This window comes from Labeo rohita, chromosome 20 (assembly GCF_022985175.1).
Source record: "Labeo rohita strain BAU-BD-2019 chromosome 20, IGBB_LRoh.1.0, whole genome shotgun sequence".
NCBI classification, from domain to species: Eukaryota; Metazoa; Chordata; class Actinopteri; order Cypriniformes; family Cyprinidae; genus Labeo; species Labeo rohita.
In genome coordinates, this window is record NC_066888.1 from 29548112 (window position 1) to 29571462 (window position 23351).

Sequence of the window (23351 nt, forward strand, 5' to 3'; positions counted from 1 at the left end):
GCAAGGATGCATTAAATTGATCAAAAGTGACAGTAAACACATTTAAAATGTTCTGTTTCAAATAGATGCTGTTCTTTTGAACTTTTTATTCATTACAGAATTCTGCAAAAAAAGCTTTCCACAAAAATATGAATCAGAAATACTACTGATAATAATAATAAATGTTTCTTGAGCAGCAAATCAGCATATTAGAATGATTTCTGAAAAATCATGTGACACTGAACACCAGAGTAATGATGCTGAAAATTCAGCTTTGCATCACAGAAATAAATTTCGTTTTAAGAAATATTAAAATAGAAAAGAGTAATTTTAAATTGTAATAAAATTTCACAATTTTACTGTATTTTTGATCAAATAAATGCAGATTTGGTGAGCAGAAAACATGGTGTGGATTCAAATCAGCAGTAACATCTGACAATGTAAATAATGTATTTTATTTTTCTATCACAAATCAAATTAATGTCTTTAAGTCTTATTGTGCATTATGATTTCTCTCATCCATTTTTATATGATTATTCTGTCTTCTCAAATTGTCTGTGATAAAAGAGTTTGATGTTAGCATGCTGCAACATAATTATGACACAAACATATGCAAACCCATTTTCAATGAAAATGATATCAGAAATGTTCACTGAGCAATGCATTCTGGGAGTGCATCGTTCGTGACGAACGCATGCGATGCTGCCCTAGAATTTGGCCAAAACTGACAAGGCAGCATAATGTCGTCGCCGCCTACCTTTTGGAACCTTTTCCTCATTCGAACCGAAACGCACCTTAAAATACAGCCTAAACAGGAAGCTCACTAGGTTTTGGAACAGATCTACTATCTGAATCAGATTGCCTGTCCTCTTCTAGTCGTGTCTCCATGACGGTATAGTGGTTGGTGGTTACCCAGCAGCCCTTTGGCAAACGTCCCAGTGCACCATGGGAAATGCGGTCTTTGACAGATTACCTAATTTCCTGCTGCAGTCCACTTCACTGGCATGCTATAAATGGCGACAGTGTTTCCATGCGAAGACACATAGAAACCGTTCGCAAATCTTCTCGTGTAAAGTGTGTGAACGTCTCTCACTATGACCTGAACACGCCCTCTGACCTCTCGACCCCTGCGATGACCCTTGGCTTTACGACGAGATTCAAGAGCTGAGAGCTTTATGATCGTGACCCAGGCTTGAACGACCTCTGACCCCAACCTCACCATGACCCTAAAGTCTCCCAGGCTCATTTCTATACAAAAGTTACTCCTTTTCGTAAAATACTTAGACACTTTTTCAAACGCAGTTTGGGGTCAGTTAGAGTTTTTGAAAGAAGCCTCTCGTGCTCATAAAGGCTGAATTCATTTGCATTCAGAAATACAGTAAATGTGAAATATTTTTACTATTTAAAGTGGCTGTTTTCTATTTAAATATATTTTAAAATGTAATTTATTCTTGTAATGCAAAGCTGAAGTTTCAGCATCATTACTCCAGTCTTCAGTGTCACATGATCCTTCAGAAATCATTCTAATATGCTGATTTGCTACTCAAGGAACAGTATAAGGTTCCCTGCAGTTTCCTCACAAAACCCCAGGTTGTTCATGAACCTCAGTTTGGGAAACCCAACTTTATCACACCCTGGTGTAAGAATTTAGTCAAATTCCTCACACATAGACAGTGACAGTTTAAGCTGTTTTAGCTGATTTCTGGGATGTGAAAAATGCAGACGGAATCACAGAATCCGGTCATTAAAATGGAATATACTGTATAACGCGGAATGTCACAGAATTTTTGATGAATAAATCAAATAAATATTATAATAAATCTCTTAAATATGATTCCTGTATGTTCTACGTGTGAATGAATGGCGCAGATGTGTGGTTTCTTTTACACACACTGAAGCACACGTAATGCTTGCAGTGTTTTCAGCCACTGCCACCTCAATATGTAAGTACATGAACACATACAACATCTCTAGAACTGCTTTGAGAGTCATTTCATGAGCATTTTATGAAAAACTCATCATGCCATATACAAACAGAAACTTAAAGGTCTTAACAGCAAATGTAATGATAGTACTACTACTAATAATAAAATTATTATTAAAACATTATTTTTTTTATAATAAATTATTATTATAAATATAATTATTATTATTATTTGGCAGAATTTATTTACCAGAAAAATGTAAATACACAACACAGTATTTCTAAAAATAAATAAATAATAAATAAAATAATAATAAATTGATTTTTTGAACAATCAGTTAATTAGAGATGCTTTTGATTATTAAAATTGAATGAAACCATTAAAATGTAATTTAGAAAATTAATGGGGAAAAAAAGAATTTGGTAAAAATACAACAGAATTTGAGAAAAAAAAGAAAAAGTATTTCATAGGGCCTTAAAAATTACATTTTTTGTTATTAAAATTGTAAGAAATTGCTGTTAAGTTGTGTTCGTTTCATGATTTTAATTAATTAGACATGTGTTTTGATTAATATTCTTTAAGTAAAACATTAAAACAGAACCTAGAAAAAAAAAATGGAATCCAGAAAAATTTAAACTGGAAAAACTGAATTTGGAAATAAATAAAACGGAACTTGGGACAAAAAATAAAATGTATTTTATAGTGCCTTAAAAATGTAATTTTTGTAAACATTTTAGAAGTTGCTGTTAAGTTGTGTATTGTGTATCATGAATTCAATTAATTAGACATGCTTTTTGATTAATACTCTTTACATTACACATTAAAACAGAGTCTAGAAAAAAAAACAAAAAAACAATTAAAACAATAAAAACAGAATCCAGAAAAAAAAAAGGAAATAAATAAAACAGAGCTTGGGGAAAAAATAAGATGGATTTCAAAGGGCTTAAAAAATACATTTTTGTTAAAATTCTAATAAATTGCTATTAAGTTGTGTACGTTTTATGATTCCAATTAATTAAACATGCTTTTTGATGAATCTTTTCTTCAAATTAAACATTAAATCAGAGTGTAGAAATCCAGAAAAATTAAAATGGAAAAAAAACAACAACTAAATTTGGAAATAAATAAAACAAAACTTGGAAAAAAATAATAAAATGGATTTCATAGGGTCTTAAAAATTCATTTTTGTTAAAATTTTAATAAATTGCTGTTAAGCTGTGTACGTTTCATGATTTCAATTAATTAGACAAGCTTTTTGGATTAATATACTTTAAATTAAACATTAAAACAGAGTCTAGAAAAAAATAAAACGGTAAAAACAGAATACAGAAAAAATAAAACGAAAAAAGAAAAACAGAATTTTTAACAGAAAAATTAAAATGGAAAAAAAACAACAACTAAATTTGGAAATACATAAAACGACACTTGGGGAAAAAAAATAAAACGGATTTCATAGGGTCTTAAAAAATAAAATTTTAATGAATTGCTGTTAAGTTGTGTACGTTTCATAATTTCAATTAATTAGACATGCTTTTTGATGATTATTTTCTTTAACTTAAACATTAAAACAAAGTCTACAAAAAAATAAAAAATAAATAAAACAGTAAACAATGGAATCTGAATTTGGCTCTATCATAAACGTCATTCAATATAAATAATAGAAATAAATGCATTAAACAGAGAGTATGGAAGAGCAAAAGTAAAAAAAAAAAAATAAAAAATAAAAAAAAAAATCACTTTGAAGTCCAATAACTTAGTTCAGTACAGAATACTAACAGTACTATTTCTTCAGTATGCAGTTTGTATATTGTATGCAGTATGAATTTTTTTACTACTGCATGTGTCAAAGTGCACTGTATACAACAGCATGCACTATATCCCATTGAAACATATTTGACTTGACCTTCAATATCTATGGTTAAAAAAACCCCCATCTTGGCTCATTATTCGATCTGACTGCCAAAACATATGACTAGATGCAAACTGAACACGCCAGCATGCAAAATAACATTACTAAGTCATTATTTAGCATACCACTGATTAAAATGTTTATCAGTGCTACTCTCCTAAAAATAAAGGTTCTAAAAGGTAAAATGTTCTTTACACCAAGAAAAACAATGGTTCTTTTAGTGGAACCAAAATAGTAGTTCTATGGCATTGTTGTGAAAACTGCCGTTTGGAACCTTATTTTAGTTTAAAAGTGTAATGCAGACTGTTGCACTTACTACAGTACATACTATATACTACACAGAAAGTAGTACACTAGCTACAAAAGCTACAGCTCTCATGTTCGGTTTAAAGCGACACACACACTAATGCAAATAGCCAAGTCAGCATTTTCTTCCTTCATTCTCTTGCTAAACACAGACACACACACACACACAGATATCAGTAAATGTGTCATTACCACACAGTTCACACGTACCCACACACGCTGCTGTGTCTGATCGGCCGTCCCACTCAGGTAGCTGTGTGTGTGTGCATGTGTGTGCGCAGGCAAAAAGACACTTTTAAAACAGAGTGGGGGGAGACACACGCGCAGCGTCTTTGTTAGGGAATCGCGGGTCACGTGACTCAGCCCTGATTGGTCACAGAAGGGTTTGCAAAAACGGGGACCAGAAGGGTGTCCGTCGCAAAAAACGAGACGCTGAATGAGGGAAGAGAGACATAAGAAAGTGTGTCTGAGTGTGGGTTTAAATTAGTTAATGATTGATTTCTTCACCGGGAAGGATTTGACTTGACATCTCAGCTGTCAGTGTTACTGAGAAACAAGGAAAAGTTCAATTAGGCAACGATTTATGACTCTAGAATGAATGAAAGAGAGAGAGCGACACACACACACACACACACACTCAGAGGAAAGTCTTTAAGGAAATATAAAAGAAAACACTATTACAAATAATTAAGTTATTCTTTATAGTGTCTTCATAAACTAAACCGCTTCACACACCATGTGTGATTCTCTCTAACACACACACACACACACACATGTTTGTAATCAGGTCTTCATGAAGCGGCGTAGCAGCGCTGCGCCAGAGTTTGATGAGATCCAGAGGCTGCAGTGGGCGGGTTCACCGCGACCCAAGAGAAACAGCCATCGCTGGGTGAGCCGAGGACACGGCAGCCCCTGAAAACCCCCGCGGCCCCGGATAAACATGCGCTTTAATACTTCATCAGACAAAACATCCATTCAGGCCACCTTTGTTTTTATTACTAGGGCTGTTTTGAGCATTAGAAATAATATTACCCATTATTAGACCACCACATCATGGTCAAACCAGAGCCAAGAGTACTACACTCTTAAAAACAAAAGCTCTTTATTGGCACTGATGGTTCTGTGATGAAGCTTTAACATCCATGGAATGTTTACATTCTATAAAAGATTCTTTAGAATTTAAAATGTTCTTTTTAGAACTGAAGGTTCTGAATGGAACCAAAAATGGTTCTTCTATGACATCGCTGCGTAAACCCCCATTGGAACTTTTAAGTTGGCTTGAGAATACATGCTAGTAACACGCTAATCATGTTAGAATCATCTTAGCAACATGCTAGTGACATGCTAATCATGCTAGTAACTTGCTAATCACGCTAGAGACATGATAGTATCTTGCTGATCATGCTAGCAGCATGCTAATCATGATAACAAAATGCTAGTAACCTACTAATCATGCTAGAAAAATGCTAACATGTTAATCATGATAACAACATGGTAATAACATGCTAATCCTGCTAGAACCATGCTAGTAACATGGTAGTAACTTGTAATCATGCTAGAATCAGGTAAGCAACATGATAGTAATTTTGCTACTAACTTGCTAATCACGCTAGTAACATGCTAATCATTCTAGAGACATGATAGTATCTTGCTAATCATGTTAACAACATGCTAATCATGCTAGCCACAGTCTAGCAGCATGCTAATCATGATAACAAAAAGCTAGTAACTTACTAATCATTCTAGAAAAATGCTAACATGTTAATCATGCTAACAACATGGTAATAACATGCTAATCCTGCTAGAACCGTGCTAGTAACATGGTAGTAATTTTGCTAATCATGCTAGAATTTTGCTACTAACTTGTTAATCATGCTAGTAACATGCTAATCATGCTAGAATCATGTTAGCAACATGCTAGTAACATGCCAATCATGCTAGCAACTTGCTAATCATGCTAGAGACATGCTAGTATCTTGCTAATCATGCTAGCAACATGCTAGTAACATGCTAATCATGCTAGCCAGTCTAGGAGCATGCTAATCATGATAACAAAATGCTAATAACTTATTAATCATGCTAGAAAAATGCTAACATGTTAATCATGCTAATAACATGCTAATCCCGCTAGAATCATGCTAGTAACACGACAGTAATTTGCTAATCATGCTAGAATTTTGCTACTAACTTGCTAATCACGCTAGTAACATGGTAATCATGCTAGAATTGTGTTAGCAACATGCTAGTAACATGCCAATCTTGCTAGTAACTTGTTAATCATGCTAGAGACATGCTAGTATCTTGCTAATCATGCTAACAACATGCTAGTAACATGCTAATCATGCTAGCCACAGTCTAGCAGCATGCTAATCATGATAACAAAATGCTAATAACTTATTAATCATGCTAGAAAAATGTTAACATGTTAATCATGCTAATAACATGCTAATCCTGCTAGAATCATGCTAGTAACATGGTAGTAATTTTGCTAATCATGCTAGAATTTTGCTACTAACTTGCTAATCACGCTAGTAACATGGTAATCATTCTAGAATTGTGTTAGCAACATGCTAGTAACATGTTAATCGTGCTAAAACATGCTAGTAACTTGTTAATAATGCTAGAAATATGCTAACAGCATGGTAGTAACATGCTAGAATCATGCTGTTAACTTGCTAATCATGCTAGTTATGCTAGTAACATGTTAATCATGCTATGAACATGCTGGTAACATACTAATCATGATAACAACATGCTAGAAACATGTTAATCATGTTAGAAACATGTTAAAAACAGGCTAATCATGCTAACAGCATGCTAATAACATGCTAATCATGCTAACAGAATGCTAATAACATGCTAACCATGCAAGAATTATGTTAGCAACATGTTAGTAACTTGCTAATCATGCTCGAATCTTGTTAGTAACTTGCTAATCATGCTAGTAACAGACTAGTAACATGCTAATCATTCTGACAATATGTTAGTAACATGCTAGTAACATGCTGATCATGCTAGAAAACATGCTAATCACGCTAACAATATGCTAGTAGCTTGTTATTCATGCTAGAACCATGCTAGTAACTTGTGAACCATGCTAACAACATGCTAGTAAGATGCTAACAACAGCCTATAAAAATGCAAGCAACAAGATAATCATGCTAAAACATACTAACAACATGTTAAATCATGTAAGCAATGTGCTAAATCATGCCAGCAACATCATCTTTCATACTTTTACAACTCCATCAAACTTTCAGGCTAGGCTTTCTCAAGCCAAAGTTTGTTCTCAAACTTTACTCATCTAGTTTTCTAATTGGTAGCTGAAAACATAATCAAATGTGACCCTGGACCACAAAAACAGTTTTAAGTAGTATGGGTATATTTGTAGCAATAGCCAAAAGTGTACTGTATGGGTCAAAATTATCTATTTTTCTTTAATGCCAAAAATCATTAGGATATTAAGTAAAGATCATGTTCCATGAACATATTTTGTAAATTTTGTACCGTAAACATATCAAAACTTAATTTTTGATTAGTAATATGCATTGCTAAGAACTTCATTTGGACAAATTTAAAGGCTATTTTCTCAATATTTAGATTTTTTTGCACCCTCAAATATTGTCCTATCCTAACAAACCATACATTAATAGAAAGCTGTATAATGTATGATGTATAAATCTCAATTTCAAAAACATTTACCCTTATGACTAGTTTTGTGGTCTGTGGTCACAAATTAGCTCAACTATTTTTATAAATGAACACACAAGGTGTTTATTTATGATTCAGCGCAAATCTACCGAGCGAAATTCACACAGGCTTGAATACACACAGAATTATTTTTTATATAAATGGTTGTATTATACCACGAGACTCGTGTCAAAGACCACCCAGAGTCCGTTCACGCGTCATTTGATGCATATTGGACACAAAATGGCAAGCTCAAATCTGATTAGCTGGGCTTTTCATGCAATTTCCAGGAGTACAGGGTGCACCGCTTTTCATCAGTCTGACAGGAGACAGTCGTGTTTACAAAGTTAAGATACGGCTAGAGCTTTTGAGAAAGAACTAGTCGCTGTCAGGTTTCTTATTGAGGAACTTGGTAGCAAATAAATTAGTAGGGGTCGGTAGGATGTTTTTTTTTTGTTTCTGAAAGTCTCTTATGCTCATCAAGGCTGCATTTATTTATCTAAAAATGCAGTAAAAACCATAACATTGTGAAATATTATTACAGTTTAAAATGACTGTGTTCTATGTGAATATATTTTAAAATGTAATTTATTTCTGTGATCAAAGCTGAATTTTCAGCATCATTACGTCTTCAGTGTCACATGATCCTTTTAAAATCATTCAAATATGCAGATTTGCTGCTCAAAGAACATTTATTATTAGTAATGTTGAAAACAGTTGTGCTGCTTCATATTTTTGTGGAAACCGTGATGAATAGAAAGTTAAAAAGAACAGCATTTAATTCTACCCCGCATGTTTGAGACTTATTTGAATAGGAAGTGAATGCTAAACAAAGTAAAACCATAACACAGAACTAAAATAACACATCAGTAACACAGACACTTCAGCGCTTTGAGTTTGTTCAGCACATTCGCACAGCACACACACACTTCTACAGGAAACAGGGCCTCACAGTGTGGCCAAGCACTCCACTACTACAAACACAGTTGCACACACACCCAACCCAACCCAACCGACTTTCCACTGATGTTCACATTCTGCTCACTTCAATGGACAAAACACACACAGTATGCATTCAGCTCAAGAGTGTCAGATACATACCACTCAACATTGCACTAAATTGTTTTCCATTCCTTATAAACACACTCATTTGTATCATTCAGCAGCTTCAGCTGAAGGATGTGAGTTTTCCATACGTCCTTAACTCAACTCGTATCAAACTTCAGCAGCAGACGCTGAGCACTTTCCCTCTTTGTCTCTAAAGGAATGTTCTGGATTCAACACAAGAGTTTGTGGCATAACGTCCAATACCAGAGAAAATGGTTACAATAACATACAGTCGAAGAACATAATGCAACTAGATGAGTAAAGTTTGACAACAAACTTTGAGTTGGCTTGAGAAACCCTAGCCTGAAAGTTTAAAGCAGTTGTAAAAGTGTGAAAGTTGATGTTGCTATTGTGATTTAGCACATTGCTTACATGACTTAACATGTTGTTAGCATGTTTTAACATGATTAGCTTGCTGTTCGCATTTTTTATAGGCTGTTGTTAGCATGATTAGCAAGTTAGTAGCATGTTGCTAGTATGATTAACAAGTTACTAGCATTTGGCTAGTATAGAAAATAGCTGGTTTAACCTTTGCTGGTCTTTTAGCAGGTCTCCCTGCATATGCTGGTAGGTAGCTGGTTTATGCTGGTCCTTAGCTGGTTCATGCTGGTCCTTGACCGGTTCATGCTGGTCCTTGACCAGCAACATGACCAGCAAAAACCAGCAAAGGACCAGCTTAAACCAGCTAAGGACCAGCATAAACCAGCGAAGGACCAGCTTAAACCAGCATCAAAACCTACCTAACCAGCATATGCTGTTTTTTTCACCAGGGCTCCCAGTCTGACCAGTTAAAAGTGGCCAAAACCACTTTAAACTATTTTAAAACCAGCCTGGAAGACCAGCCATTCAGCTTAGGCTGGTTTTAGCTGTTTTTTAAGTAGGGAGTTGTTAAGCTTTGCTATAGCAATAAACAACTTAGATGCACCATAGGTCTCTTTGTATAGAAGTTTTCACCCCCTCAATGAAAGTCTATGGGATTTTAGGTGGATTTGATATTCTGGTTTTTGAAAACCGTAAGTTACAAAGTTACTAGCATGTTGATAGCATGATTAGCATGTTATTAGCATGATTAGCATGTCTCTAACATGTTTCTATCATGATTAGCATATCACTAACATGTTGTTAGCATGATTAGCATGTTGCTATCATGTTGTTAGCATGATTAGCAAGTTAGTAGCATGTTGCTAGTATGATTAACAAGTTACTAGCATTTGGCTAGTATAATTAACAAGTTACTACAATGTTGCTAAAATGTATCGAACGTGGTTAGCAAATGAATAGCATGTTACTAGTATGATTGGCAAGTTACTAGCATATTGTTAACATGTTTCTAGTATAAATAGCATGTTATTAGCATGTTGCTATCATGTTGTTAGTATGATTAGCAAGTTACTAGCATGTTGCTAGTATGATTAACAAGTGTTTAACATACTGCGAGCATGATTAGTATGTTACTAGCATGCTGGTAGTATTATTAGCACGTTACTAGCATGTTTGTAACATGATTAGCAAGTCACTAGCATGTTGCTAGCATGATTACAAAGTTACTAGCATGTTGTTAACATGATTAGCATGTTACTAGCTTGTTGATAACATGTTTCTAGCATGATTAGCATGTTATTAGCATGATTAGCATGTCTCTAACATGTTTCTATCATGATTAGCATATTACTAGCATGTTGTTAGCATGTTTAGCATGTTGCTATCATGTTGTTAGCATGATTAGCAAGTTACTAACATGTATCTAACATGGTTAACAAGTTAGTAACATGTTACTAGCATGATTGGCAAGTTGCTAGCACATTGTTAGCGTGTTTCTAGTATAATTAGCATGTTATTAACATGTTGCTAGCATGATTAGCATGTTAATAGCACATTGCTAACATGATTAACAATTTACTTACATGTTGCTAGCATGTTTCTAACATGGTTAGCAAGTTAGTAGCATGTTACTGTTAACAAGTAACAAGTTAACAAGTAACAAGTTATTAGCAGTTGTTAGCATGATTAGCAAGTCACTAGCATGTTGCTAGCATGATTAACATGGTTAACATGATTAGCATGTTTAGCATGCTTAAACCAACTAAAACCAGTTGATTCGGTTAAAAAAAAAAAACAGTTAAAAAACAGCTAAAACCAGACTGGTTGTCTAGCTTTAGCTGGTTTAAGCTGAAAATAGCTGGTTTAACCTTTGCTGGTCTTTTAGCTGGTGAAAAAAACAGCATATGCTGGTAGGTAGCTGGTTTATGCTGGTCCTTGACCAGCAACATGACCAGCAAAAACCAGCAAAGGACCAGCTTAAACCAGTGAAGGACCAGCTTAAACCAGTGAAGGACCAGCTTAAACCAGCATCGAAACCTACCTAACCAGCATTCCAGCATCAAAACATACCTACCAGCATATGCTGGTTTTTTCACCAGGGCTCCCGGTCTGACCAGTTAAAAAGTGGCCAAAACCACTTTAAACTATTTTAAAACCAGCCTGAAAGACCAGCCATTCAGCTTAGGCTGGTTTTAGCTGTTTTTAAGTAGGGAGTTGTTAAGCTTTGCTATAGCAATAAACAACTTAGATGCACCATAGGTCTCTTTGTATAGAAGTTTTCACCCCCTCAATGAAAGTCTATGGGATTTTAGGTGGTTTTGATAGACCGTTTTTTGAAAACCGTAAGGCGGATCAGTTAGAAAAGATATAGCAACTAACTTCAAACCAGTTTGAAGGTCTGACCCGAGTTTGGTGGTTGTAGCTTTAAAGCTCTAGGAGGAGATACTGACTACATTTTGACTCAAAAGAAGCAGCTTCAGTAAGTTTGCTCTCTCAAGCCAGCTTAAAAAATACAGCTTTTCAAACCCATAAACTGAAAGAAAGTAGCGACAGATTTTTTCTTCAATATTCTAACATTCATTCAGTAAAACAGATCATCAAACAAGAAAAAATGGTGCTGATTAGATGGAAGCAGATCTGAATGTGAGTGTGCGGTCTATTGTAAGAAAGTAGTGGTGTTTAAGTGAAATAAATAATTAGAGAAGTCCGGCATGTAAAATTTAGTCATATTTGAACATTTCAAGGTCAGAAATTCAAATTAAAAATTAAAGCATGCATGGATGAATCGTTCACAATAAGAGCTGAAACACACATTTTGAGTCATCAGAGTCAATTTCCTTTTCATGCCAACTCAATCATTACTCATAAGGCTACCATGATACTAATCTTTCCTCTTTCAAGTTACCTCATAAATAGAACAAATCTGATAACGTTTGCAGAATTTTCAGGCAATAATACAAGAAAATGACTTTTCAGACAGTTAAAAAAAAACATGCATTACGTAAGTGATAAGTAACCAGTTCATCCACCTCATATAATGCAATTTAAAGTCAGAAATTATTCAAATACAGTTAAGGTCAAAGTTTACATCCCCCCTTTCAGAATCATTAAAAATGTTAATTATTTTAACAAAATAAGAGGGATCATACAAAATGCATATTATTGTATATTTAGTACTGAGCTGAATAAGATATTTCACATAAAAGATGTTTACATATAGTCCACAAGAGAAAATAATAGTCGAATTTATAAAAATGACCTCATATGATATTTAGGCAAAATAAGAAAAATGTATACATCTTCATTCTGTTCAAAAGTTTTCACCCCCCGGCTCTTAATGCATCGTGTTTCCCTTTGGAGGATCAGTGAGCGTTTGAACCTTCTGTAATAGTTGCAAATGAAAATAACATGCATTTTGCACGATCCTTTGACTTTTACACAAATGCTGTGGATAGACTGTAAATGCATATATTTATTTGCTTATTTTCATTGCCATACCAGAATCTGTGGCTATTTTCATGCAAGATCAATGTATTTTAAAAGAAAATGCTGGCAAAATGAGTCGCAAAAATTAGTTATTTTTATTTTCACAGTCTTCATTTAAAAACCTTTAAAATTATGTATGATTTGGTGGAATGGACCATCGACCCATTTGAGTCAGCAAAGTCAATTTTGAGAAAAATTGAGTTAAAGTTATTTGAAGACTCGAAACAGGTGAACTATTTCCAGTACAGAACTTAATAGGATGTTGCGCATGCGCGACTGAACAAATCATCTCGGGGAGTTCTTCCCGAGTCACATTAAAGATTCATTCATAATGAAAGAATAGTTCAAGAACGACCCATTACTAATTTGTAGCATCGTGCAAGAGTCTGTGCTACACGAGCTCTTGTGCTTAAAAAGTATACTTCCTCGGCTGGGATCATTTAGAGCCCTTTGAAGCTGCATTTAAACTAAATTTTGGAAGTTCAAAATCGGGGCATCAGTGGAGTCCATTATATGAAGAAAAATCCTGAAATGCTTTCCTCAAAAACCATAATTTCTTTACAACTGAAGACAGAAAGACATGAACACCTTAGATGACAAGGGGGTGAGTACATTATCTGTTAATTGTTGTTCTGGAAGTGGTGTTCACCTTTAAGTAATAAAAGCAAACAGGCTAATCAAATGTAAAAATGACTTTAGTGTAATCACAAATAAACTGATAGATGATCAATACAGTACCAGTCAAAAGTTTTTAGACAGTAAGATTTTTAATAATTTTAAAGAAGTCTCTTCAGCTCACCAAGCCTGCATTTATTTGATCCAAAGTATAGCAAAACAGTAACATTTTGAAATATTTTTACTATTTAAAATAACTGGTTTCTATTTGAATGTATTTTAAAATGTCATTTTAAAATTTTTTGCATTATTACTTCAGTCTGCAATGTCACATGATCCTTCAGAATTCATTATAATATGCTGATTTGCTGTTCAAGAAACAATTTATTAAAATGATTATTAATATTTAAAACAGTTGAGTACATTTTTTCAGGCTTTTGTAACATTATACACTATAGCATTTATTATTATTTTTGTTTTTGGGAAAGAAATTATATAAATTAATACTTTTATTTAGAAAGGACGCTTTAAATTGATTAAAAGTGATGATAAAGACATTCATAATGTTACAAAAAAATCTATTTCAAATAAATGCTGTTCTTCTGAATTTTCTATTCTTCAAAGAAACCTGAAAAAAAATACTCAGCTGTTTTTAACATAATAATAATGATAAATGTTTTTTGAGCAGCAAATCAGAATATTGAATATTTTGAATCACAGAAATAAATTACATTTTAAAATATATTCAAACAGAAAGCTGTTATTTTAAAGAGTAAAAATATTTCAGAACCTTGGATCAAATAAATGCAGGTTTGCTGAGCAGAAGAGACTTCTTTAAAAAACATTAAAAATCTTATTGTTCAAAAATGTTTGACTGGTGGTGTATATTAAGACCTACTGTAATGCACAGATCTAATATAATATTAAACACCAGATGTTGTTTAGATGTTTAATTAATATGTGGAGCATTGGGGTCACAAGAGACGGGCTTAATAAACTGATTTTTGTGAAAACCATACATTTTTAGCTCAAGATTAGACTCATTGTGCCAGCACGAGTCACAACACAGTGGTAATGAAAAACAACAACTGACAACCAACTCACATCATTACAACAAACATTAAATACGACTTTGAAAGATTGTAAAAAAAACTGTACTGTACTTCTGGTGTCTCTCTGACCTTCTCCTTCCTCCAGCGAGCGAGCCACTCCTCTTTCTCTCTGCGGCTGATGTGATAGGGGTCTCCGGCCTGGAAGGTCTCTCTTTGTACGGGACGTCTCCGCAGACTAATGTCCCAGCCCTGCCGGCCCCTCAGACGACCCCCGTCGCTCTACAAGACAAACACGGCTCTCTTAGCTGTCTGGGAATACACATATTGTAAATAACAGACTCAACCAGCTCACGCTTTCATGACCTTTACATGTTTTGAGGCGACCTGTGGGTTTCAGAGCGCTGATGTGACACCAAAACTCACTTTATGGATAACAAAGTGACTTTCGCAAACACTCGTTTTGCAGCGTAAACAAATGTGTGTATGTTTGTGAATTACAGTGCGTACGTAGCCCTTATAAAACACCCGTAACGTGTTCGACAGCCTGTAAACACATTTCTTTGGCATGTTACGACTCACAGCGCCGCTCGGGCCAAGTTTCGGCTTTACACATTCATGTCTTTCACATAAACACAGCCTGAAACGTTCCATCAGTGCGTCGCCTATTTCCCGCGATCCGTGCCGAGCTGGAGCGGATTAATCAATCACAGATGGTCAACTCTTTGTGATGTATTAACTAGACCTTTCTGAACCCCTCGATTGGGTCTAGATAACCAATTAGTTTAAGTTTAAACCAGTCCTCCAAGCATAGTCTTGCACCGGGCTGCAATATTCATCCAAGCAAAACTGAAATCACTACATGACTTACTGTGGTTATCTAAAGTTGCCATTTAAGCAAGTAAATATACACGCTGCACATTTCAGAGTGAAGCGCCGCACTGTTCGCTTACATGCGAGCAGCTCATGATCCAGTGTTTTCAGTTTCTCGTTTTGTAGTAAATTTACTTTATGAGTCTGGGTCGATTGTAATCTGCATTTGAAAATTCTTTCCAAAGTTGTACTGAGAAGCGCTTAAAAACTGTCTGTTGTCAACAACAAAGAAGCTTTAAGGGTTGCCTGCAGTTTTCCAGCAAAATATAAGCATTTGAAAGTAAAGAAATGAAGAAATATTAGCATTGTAATTAGTGTTGTAATTTTACAGTTGTACTGTAAAATAAAAATATTTCTTAATTTGCATATAAATATTTATACATCTTTTGATTTTACAGTGGAAAATATAATATTAATATTTTGTTTGATAGTTTTGTTTAGTAATAATAATGATGATAATGATAATAATAGTAATTATTATTACTATTATTATTATATTTTTGCATTTTTATTATTATTATGTAGTAATATTAATAAATAAAGCAAACATTATTTGGCAAAATTGTGAAGCCTTATAAACAAGCAGAGCAAACCTGGAGCTTAAAATAAAATAAATTGCAATATTAATATTTCTTATTTTTTTATTTAGTAATAATAAAAATTACTGTTGTTATTATATAATTATAATGATATATAAACCACACTTTTTTGGGCAAATTGTACAGCTCTACAAACAAGTAGAGCAAACCTGAAGCTTTAAAAGATAATAAAAAATAAATAAATAAATAAAATAAAATAAAATAAAATAAAATGTATTGCAATTTTAGTTGTACTGTAAATTTTCTTAAATTTGCTTAAATACTTCTTTATTTTCAATTTTGCAGTTGTACTGTAAATATTTTTTTAAAGTGAATTATTACAATAGTAATATTTCTTTTTTCTTTTTTTTAGTAACAATAAAAAATATTATTGTTATTATATAATCATAGTGATATATAAACCACAATTTGTTGGCCAAATTGTGCAGCTCTACAAACAAGCAGAGCAAACCTGGAGCTTTTGAATAAATGAATACGGTAACACTTCACCATGAGTTTCTATTAGTTAGTGCTAATAGTTAATATATTAACTAACATGAATGACCAATGAGCAATACATTTATTACACTATGTATTCATGTTCGTTAATGTTAGTTAATGAAACACAGTCCTTCATTGTTCTTGCGTAATTCAGTGCATTAACTAATGTTAACAAACACAGCTTTTGATGATAATCAGTTAGTAAATGTTGAAATTAACATTAAGATTAATAAAGTATTGTTCATTCTTAGTTCAGTAGTTAACTGATGAACACTATTGTAAAGTGTTACCATAAATGCATAAATAAATATTTATTAAAATTAGATTTAAAAAAAAAAAAAAAAAATCAATATGATTTTTGTCTAAATGATGCAGCCCCAATTCTGTAAATGTAATTCTCAAATTTTATTACGTTCCTTATTTGATAGTGCTTTACTGTGTTTTGAGTCCTCACCTCTCCTCTGCTGGTGTCGCTGCTGGTGTCGTCCTCCTCTACGTCTGAAAGACAAACACACAGGTCATTTAGAAGAAAACAAGGCTAAAAGAAAAAGCAGACACAGATGGAAAACGCTCGGCCAACGCATTGACGCAGATCTTCATTAATGTGGAAGTACTTAAGGGGGCGATATAGCTAATGTCAAATGTCTGTTCCATTAAATAAAACATTTATTAGTCAGGTAACTAGCTATAAACATGTTGACAGTTGAAGAGTGTGTTATTGTATTTACTACACTGTTCCTGAAAGACAATACTGAATGGAGAATAGTTTACGCTGCAATAGCGCACCGTGCCATTGTTTTAAATCACATTATAAATGGTATGTTCTGATACATTTCATATGTGAAATCGTTCAGACTGACTGAACTATAGACAGGTGACTCACGACGCTCCGGGTGCACGAGTTTCCGCCGCCCTCGCTTTTTCCGTGGAGTGGAAGGGGCGGAGTCTCCGTCCGCTCCGGGGGACGTGTCTGTGCCGTTCTGGTGGGTGGAGTCAGGGGAGGAGTCGTTCTGCTCCAAGTTTTGTGAAACCCGACTCTCTGTTTCACCGTTGCACCCCGCCCGTTTCATACAGGCCACGCCCTCAATCACACGCCCACAACTATCCACCTATCAGAAAATAGACAGAGAGAAAATGACTCAGACAGGGCATAGACGGAAATGTAAGTTCTGGATGAGACGGGGGGGAATGAGAGTAGGGACTGTCCCTAATTTTACATTACCACCTGAATTTCTGCAGACTAGCAGATGAATATCTTTGATCTAAACCATCTGTCCTATGAATCAAGTTTTTTTTTCTTCTGCTCGCCAAGCCTGCATTTATTTGATCCAAAGTACAGCAAAAGCAGTATTATTGTGAAATATTTTTACTATTTTAAATAACTGCTTTCTATTTGAATATATTTTAAAATGCAATTTATTTCTGTGATCAAACCTGAATTTTCAGCATCATTACTCCAGTGTTCAGTGTCACACGATCCTTCAGAAATCATTCTAATATGCTGGTTTGCAGTTCAGGAAACATTTTTTATTATTATTGTCAATATTTAAAACAGCTGAGTACATTTTTTTGAACAGAAAGATCCAAAGATGAGCATTTATCTGAAATAAAAAGCTTTTGAAACATTATACACTAAACCACTCAAAAGCTTGAAGTCAGTATATATCTATATATATTTATTTTGGGGCAATGAAATTCTAGAAATTAATACATTTACTTAGCAAGGATGCTTTAAATTGATCAAAAGTGATGATAAAAGACATTTATAATGTTACAAAAGATTTCTATTTCAGATAAATGCTGTTCTTCTGAACATTCGATTCATCAAAGAAACCTGAAAAAATTCTACTCAGCCGTTTTCAACATAATAAATGTTTTTTGAGCAGTAAATAACAGGAATAAATTACATTTTAAAATATATTCAAATAGAATACAGTTATTTTAAATAGTAAAAATGTTTAAAAATGTTACTGTTTGACGTATTTTGGATTAAATAAATGCACTTTTTTATAAAAAAATAATTTTACTCTCCAAAAACGTTTGACTGGTAATGTACTTCTATCCTCATTTCTTTTAATTAGCATTAAAAATACTACAATTATAAATAATAATTATTATTTGTATAAAATTTAAATTAGTACAATAAATAAATATTATTTTGATATGTTAATAATAAGTGAATAATAATAAAGTATTGTAAAATCACCATAAATATTTTATAATTAATAATAATAATAATAATAATAATAATAATTTTTTATTTGTTTATTTATTTAAAATTAATTTTAACTTAATTTAATTAAAAAATATATATAAATGTTTAATTGTATTGAATTTCATTTGGGTAAAATAATGTCACCACTGCCTGACAAGAGAGAACCATGAACATGTGAATGTGTGATTAAATTATTTAAATAGTTTAGTAAATAGTTTAGTAAGTATATATAAGTATATATATGAGTAATACTGTAGCAAATATTTTATCTCAGAGGGCTGACAAAAAAAGGAAACCCTTTTTTATAAATGAACTTCTTAAAAGTCTCTTTTCATCTCTCTTTTCATTACACTTTTACATCTGTAGCTTCTATACAACTCTAGCTTACTCTTAAAACATGATTTTCAACCGCTGTTGGCTTTCACGGCATAAACTGCATGCAATATTCCTCATTTGTTTTTTGTTTTTAGTTAAAAACACCTTCTAAATGTTAAATGTAATATGCATAGATTCATATTGCATAAGACACATATATCAAGGTGCAGTGACACATTAGTGCTAATGGAGTCACAGATCAGCCAAAGGTCAGTCTACAGTTTGTATTGCATTTTAAAGATGCATTACAAATGCTTTATACTTCATTGCAAATGCATGCATTTACCTCTTTAAAACACTTAATCAAAATGAAGCCACATTCAAAACCATTTTGCTGCCATGATGTGACATATTTCTGAATGAAACAGGATATTCAATGAGACAAAACATGATTTTATCTACCAGGAATTATGTCTTCAAAATAATGTGCATTTAGAAAGCAAACAGGGTTGTGGTTGATTTTATGTCAACTTTATCATCCATCAATGAAGAAATCAAGCAGGAAATCGCTAAAATGTTTTGCGGCTGCCGGGACGTCCTACAGAGCGACGCTGTCTGCTAACTTTATGATGGACAATAAAAGTCTCTCAGGTTCAGTACGACGAGTGAGTTTTACTGCTGTCTGTGAGTTAATAGATGCCAAAAGTACTCGTATGCGCGTATGAATCAGTGCAGTCGCACACACATTAGTTCATTAGAGCGATCTACTGATGTCTTTAATCAACAGGTGAGAAACTCTATAAACCTCAAAGGACCAGGTGTTTCAAACCCAAGCACACACACTTTCTCCACTCTTTTTTATAGAATAAAGACACATACGCTTGAGTATGTGAATGCATACGCTTCCAACCACAGAAGGGCAATCTCATGCATCCAAAATGGGTCAAAACACAAACCGAGCCGGTTGCAAGCATTCATCAAAGCGTTCATTGCGCTTGCGCACTCGTGTGGAGCGTGTCTGGCCTGAAGCGAAATATATTACGCAACTGAAACACCATGAATGTGGCAAGATCAAGGAGATGATATGAATCAAACGGTTCAGAGGAGCGACTGTACATTAAAGTGGGTAACAAGCCCTCTGGCGAAGGAGTGTGTTTAACATTCATTTACCGAACAAACACTGCAATTCCCACAAGCCTTCTGTGCATTTAGATTAAGATATGGCTGTGATGGTTTTATTAGATATCGGTAGTACATTTTGAAGTCTGTTTGCCTGGCACTTTTGCAATTTTGTTATTTATGATAACGTACAACCAGTCTGTTGATATGATAAATGCGTGTTTGAAAAGTACTGAGGGGTTTCGGGTAAATGTAAGACTTTTAAAGATTTTTAAAGGATTAGTTCAATTCCAGAACAAAACTTTACAGATAATGTACTCACCCCCTTGTCATCCAAGATGTTCATGTCTTTCTTTCTTCAGTCGTAAAGAAATGTATTTTGAGGAAAACATTTCAGGATTTTTTTTTCCATATACTGGACTTCAATGGTGCCATCAAATTTGAATTTCCAAAATGTAGTTTTAAATGCTTCATAGGACTCTAAACGATCCCAACCGAGGAATAAGGGTCTTATCTAGTGAAACGGTCAGTTATTTTCTAAAAAAATTACAATTTATACACTTTTTAACCTCAAACGCTCATCTTGTTTAGTACTGTCATGAGTTCACACAGAGCTAAACAAGACAAGCGTTTGAAGTTGAAAAGTATATAAATTGTATATATATTTTTTTTTAGAAAATAACCAACCGTTTCGCTAGATAAGACCCTTATTCCTCGGTTGGGATCGTTTAGAGCCCTTTGAAGCTGCATTTAAATGACATTTTGGAAGTTAAAATTTGGGGGCACCTGCACTGTAAGTCCATTACATGGAGAAAAATCCTGAAATGTTTTCCTCAAAAAACAATTTATTTACAAGTGAAGAAAGAAAGACATAAAAATCATGGATGACAAGGGGGTGAGTACACTATCTGTAAATTTATGTTCTGCCATTGGGGTAAGGAAAATAAACTTTTCGATAAGAAAATAAGTTTATTTGTTCTTGTTTTAAGCATAAACCTTTTTCGTTTTGATAAATTGCTCAGAAAACAAAACTTAATGCGTTCATTTTGCATACACTGTAAAAAAAAAAAAAAACACAATTTGTTGAGTCAGCTTAAAATAATTTGTTACCCTGCTGCCTTAAAATTTTAAGTTCAGTCAACTAAAATAAGTTTATTCAACTTGAAATGTTAAGTTGTACTAAGTAACAACTGAAATATTTGTGTTTGCTAAACTTAATCGATAGGTAAGTAACACAGCTGCCTTAAAATTTTAAGTTGGTTCAACTCAAATATCTAAGTTGTCACTTAGTATAATTTAACATTTCAAGTTAAATAAACTTTTCTTTGAGTTGACTGAACTTAAAATTTTAAGGCAGCCAGGTTACAAATTATTTTAAGTTGACTCAACAAATAGTTTTTTTACAGTGTGTCCTATCAATATATATTGACTTAAGGAAGTTTTGATTTTGTACTGGAAAACAAAACACAAAAAATACTGAGTAAGATATTCATTTTTTTCTGCAATGCACACATCTTTTAATGCCATGAACTGTTTAAGGCCTTAATCTGTTGAAAGGTGAATTTTCAAGACCTTTTTAAGAGCCGCTGATAAAAAAAAACAAAATTAAAAACAATGATATTTTTATGTTTTATACACATACACACACACACACACACACACATATATATATATATATATATATATATATATACATATATACACACACACACATACATATATATATATATATATATATATATATATACACACACATAAAATATATATAATACATATACAAAAAGTAATTTTTTTTTATTGTAACCTATTTTAAAAAATAAAACTTTCATATATTCTAGATTCATTACATGTAAAGTAAAACATTTCAAAAGTTTTTTTGTTTTAATTTTGATCATTAGAGCTTACAGCTCATGAAAGTCAAAAATACAGTATCTCAAAATATTAGAATTGTGACGAGTGGGGCGGGGCCGAGAGCCGTGGGCACGGAACGAGGCCGGTGGAATATGATGATAATGAGCGACACCTGCGCCACTCACCAGTCTTGAGTCCTACGAAGGAGCTCCAGAAGGATAAAAGGAGGAGCGACGACAGTGGAAGATGAGAGAGGACCAGGCCTGGACTTCATTTTGTGTTTTGTGTACGGCAGTCGTCCATGAGGGGCTGCCACTTTACTTCTGTGTATATTTTATTATTAAAGTGTTTAAATGTTCGCCGGTTCCCACCTCCTTCTTCCCATTCTACGAACTTCTTTACAAGAATATTTACATTTGAGTTTCCAGTTCCAGGTATCTCTTGTTTGAAACCACATTAATGGGCAAGACTGCTGACTTGGCAATGGTCCAGAAAACAATCATTGACACCCTCCACAAGAGAGTAAGTCACAGAAGGTCATTACTGAATGGGGTGGCTGTTTACAGAGTGCTGTATCAAAGCACATTAAATGCAAAGTTGACTTGAAAGAAAGGGCAAAGGTTGAGTAGGCAAAGGTGCACAAGCAACAGGGATGACCGCAAACTTGAGAACACGGTCAAGTAAAGCCGATTCAAACACTTGGGAGAGCTTCACAAGGAGTGGAATGAAGTTGGAGTTAGCGCATCAAGAGTCACCATGCTCAGACGTCTTCAGGAAAAGGGCTATCAAGACAAGCACCGTCAGAACTATCTTACCTGGGGTAAGGAGAAAAAGAACTGGACTGTTGCTCAGTGGTCTAAAGTCCTCTTTTCAGATAAAACAATTTGCATTTCATGTTGAAATCATGGTCCCAGAGTCTGGAGGAAGATACTGGAGAGGCACAGAATCCAAGCTGCTTGAAGTCCAGTGTGAATTTTCTGAAGTCAGTGATGATTTAGGGTGCCGTGACGTCTTCTGGTGTTGGTCCATTGTGTTTTATCAAGTGCAAAGTCAGTGCAGGTGTCTACCGGGAGATTTTGGAGCACTTTATGCTTCCATCTGCTGACAAGCTTTATGGAGATGCTGATTTCCTTTTACAGCAGGACTTTAGCACCTGCCCAAAGTGCAAAAACCATTTCCAAGTGGTTTGCTGACCATGATATTACTGTGCTTTATTGACCAGCCAACATACCTTGACCTGAACCCCATATGGAATCTATGGGATATTTTCAAGAGAAAGATGAGAAACAGTCGATCCAACAATGTACAGACGATCTGAACGCTCAATAGTGCCACAGGCTGATCACTTCCATGGCACACTTCACTGATGTTGTAATTTATGCTGTATTGAGTGCATAAATGAACATACTTCGAAAAACTTGAACTTTTCTGTTTTGCAAATCCATTTTGCAATCCTTAGGAAATATTCTAATATTTTGAGATACTGGATTTTTGACTTTCATGAGCTGTACG

General features: G+C 34.0%; 1 protein-coding gene across 5 annotated transcripts in view; it reads right to left on the minus strand.

Moving 5' to 3' along the window:
* dnmt3aa (DNA (cytosine-5-)-methyltransferase 3 alpha a) overlaps positions 1-23351 on the minus strand; it is a 61580-nt gene that overhangs the window by 22584 nt on the left and 15645 nt on the right. For 4 of the 5 annotated variants that reach the window (XM_051139309.1, XM_051139307.1, XM_051139310.1 and 1 more), the window contains 3 exons: positions 17223-17448; positions 16794-16837; positions 14502-14669 (listed from right to left, as the gene is read on the minus strand). In XM_051139309.1, the coding sequence (XP_050995266.1) occupies positions 14502-14669; positions 16794-16837; positions 17223-17448 (438 nt within the window). The remainder of the gene's footprint in view (positions 1-14501; positions 14670-16793; positions 16838-17222; positions 17449-23351) is intronic. The other variant, XM_051139308.1, reaches the window with a different exon arrangement.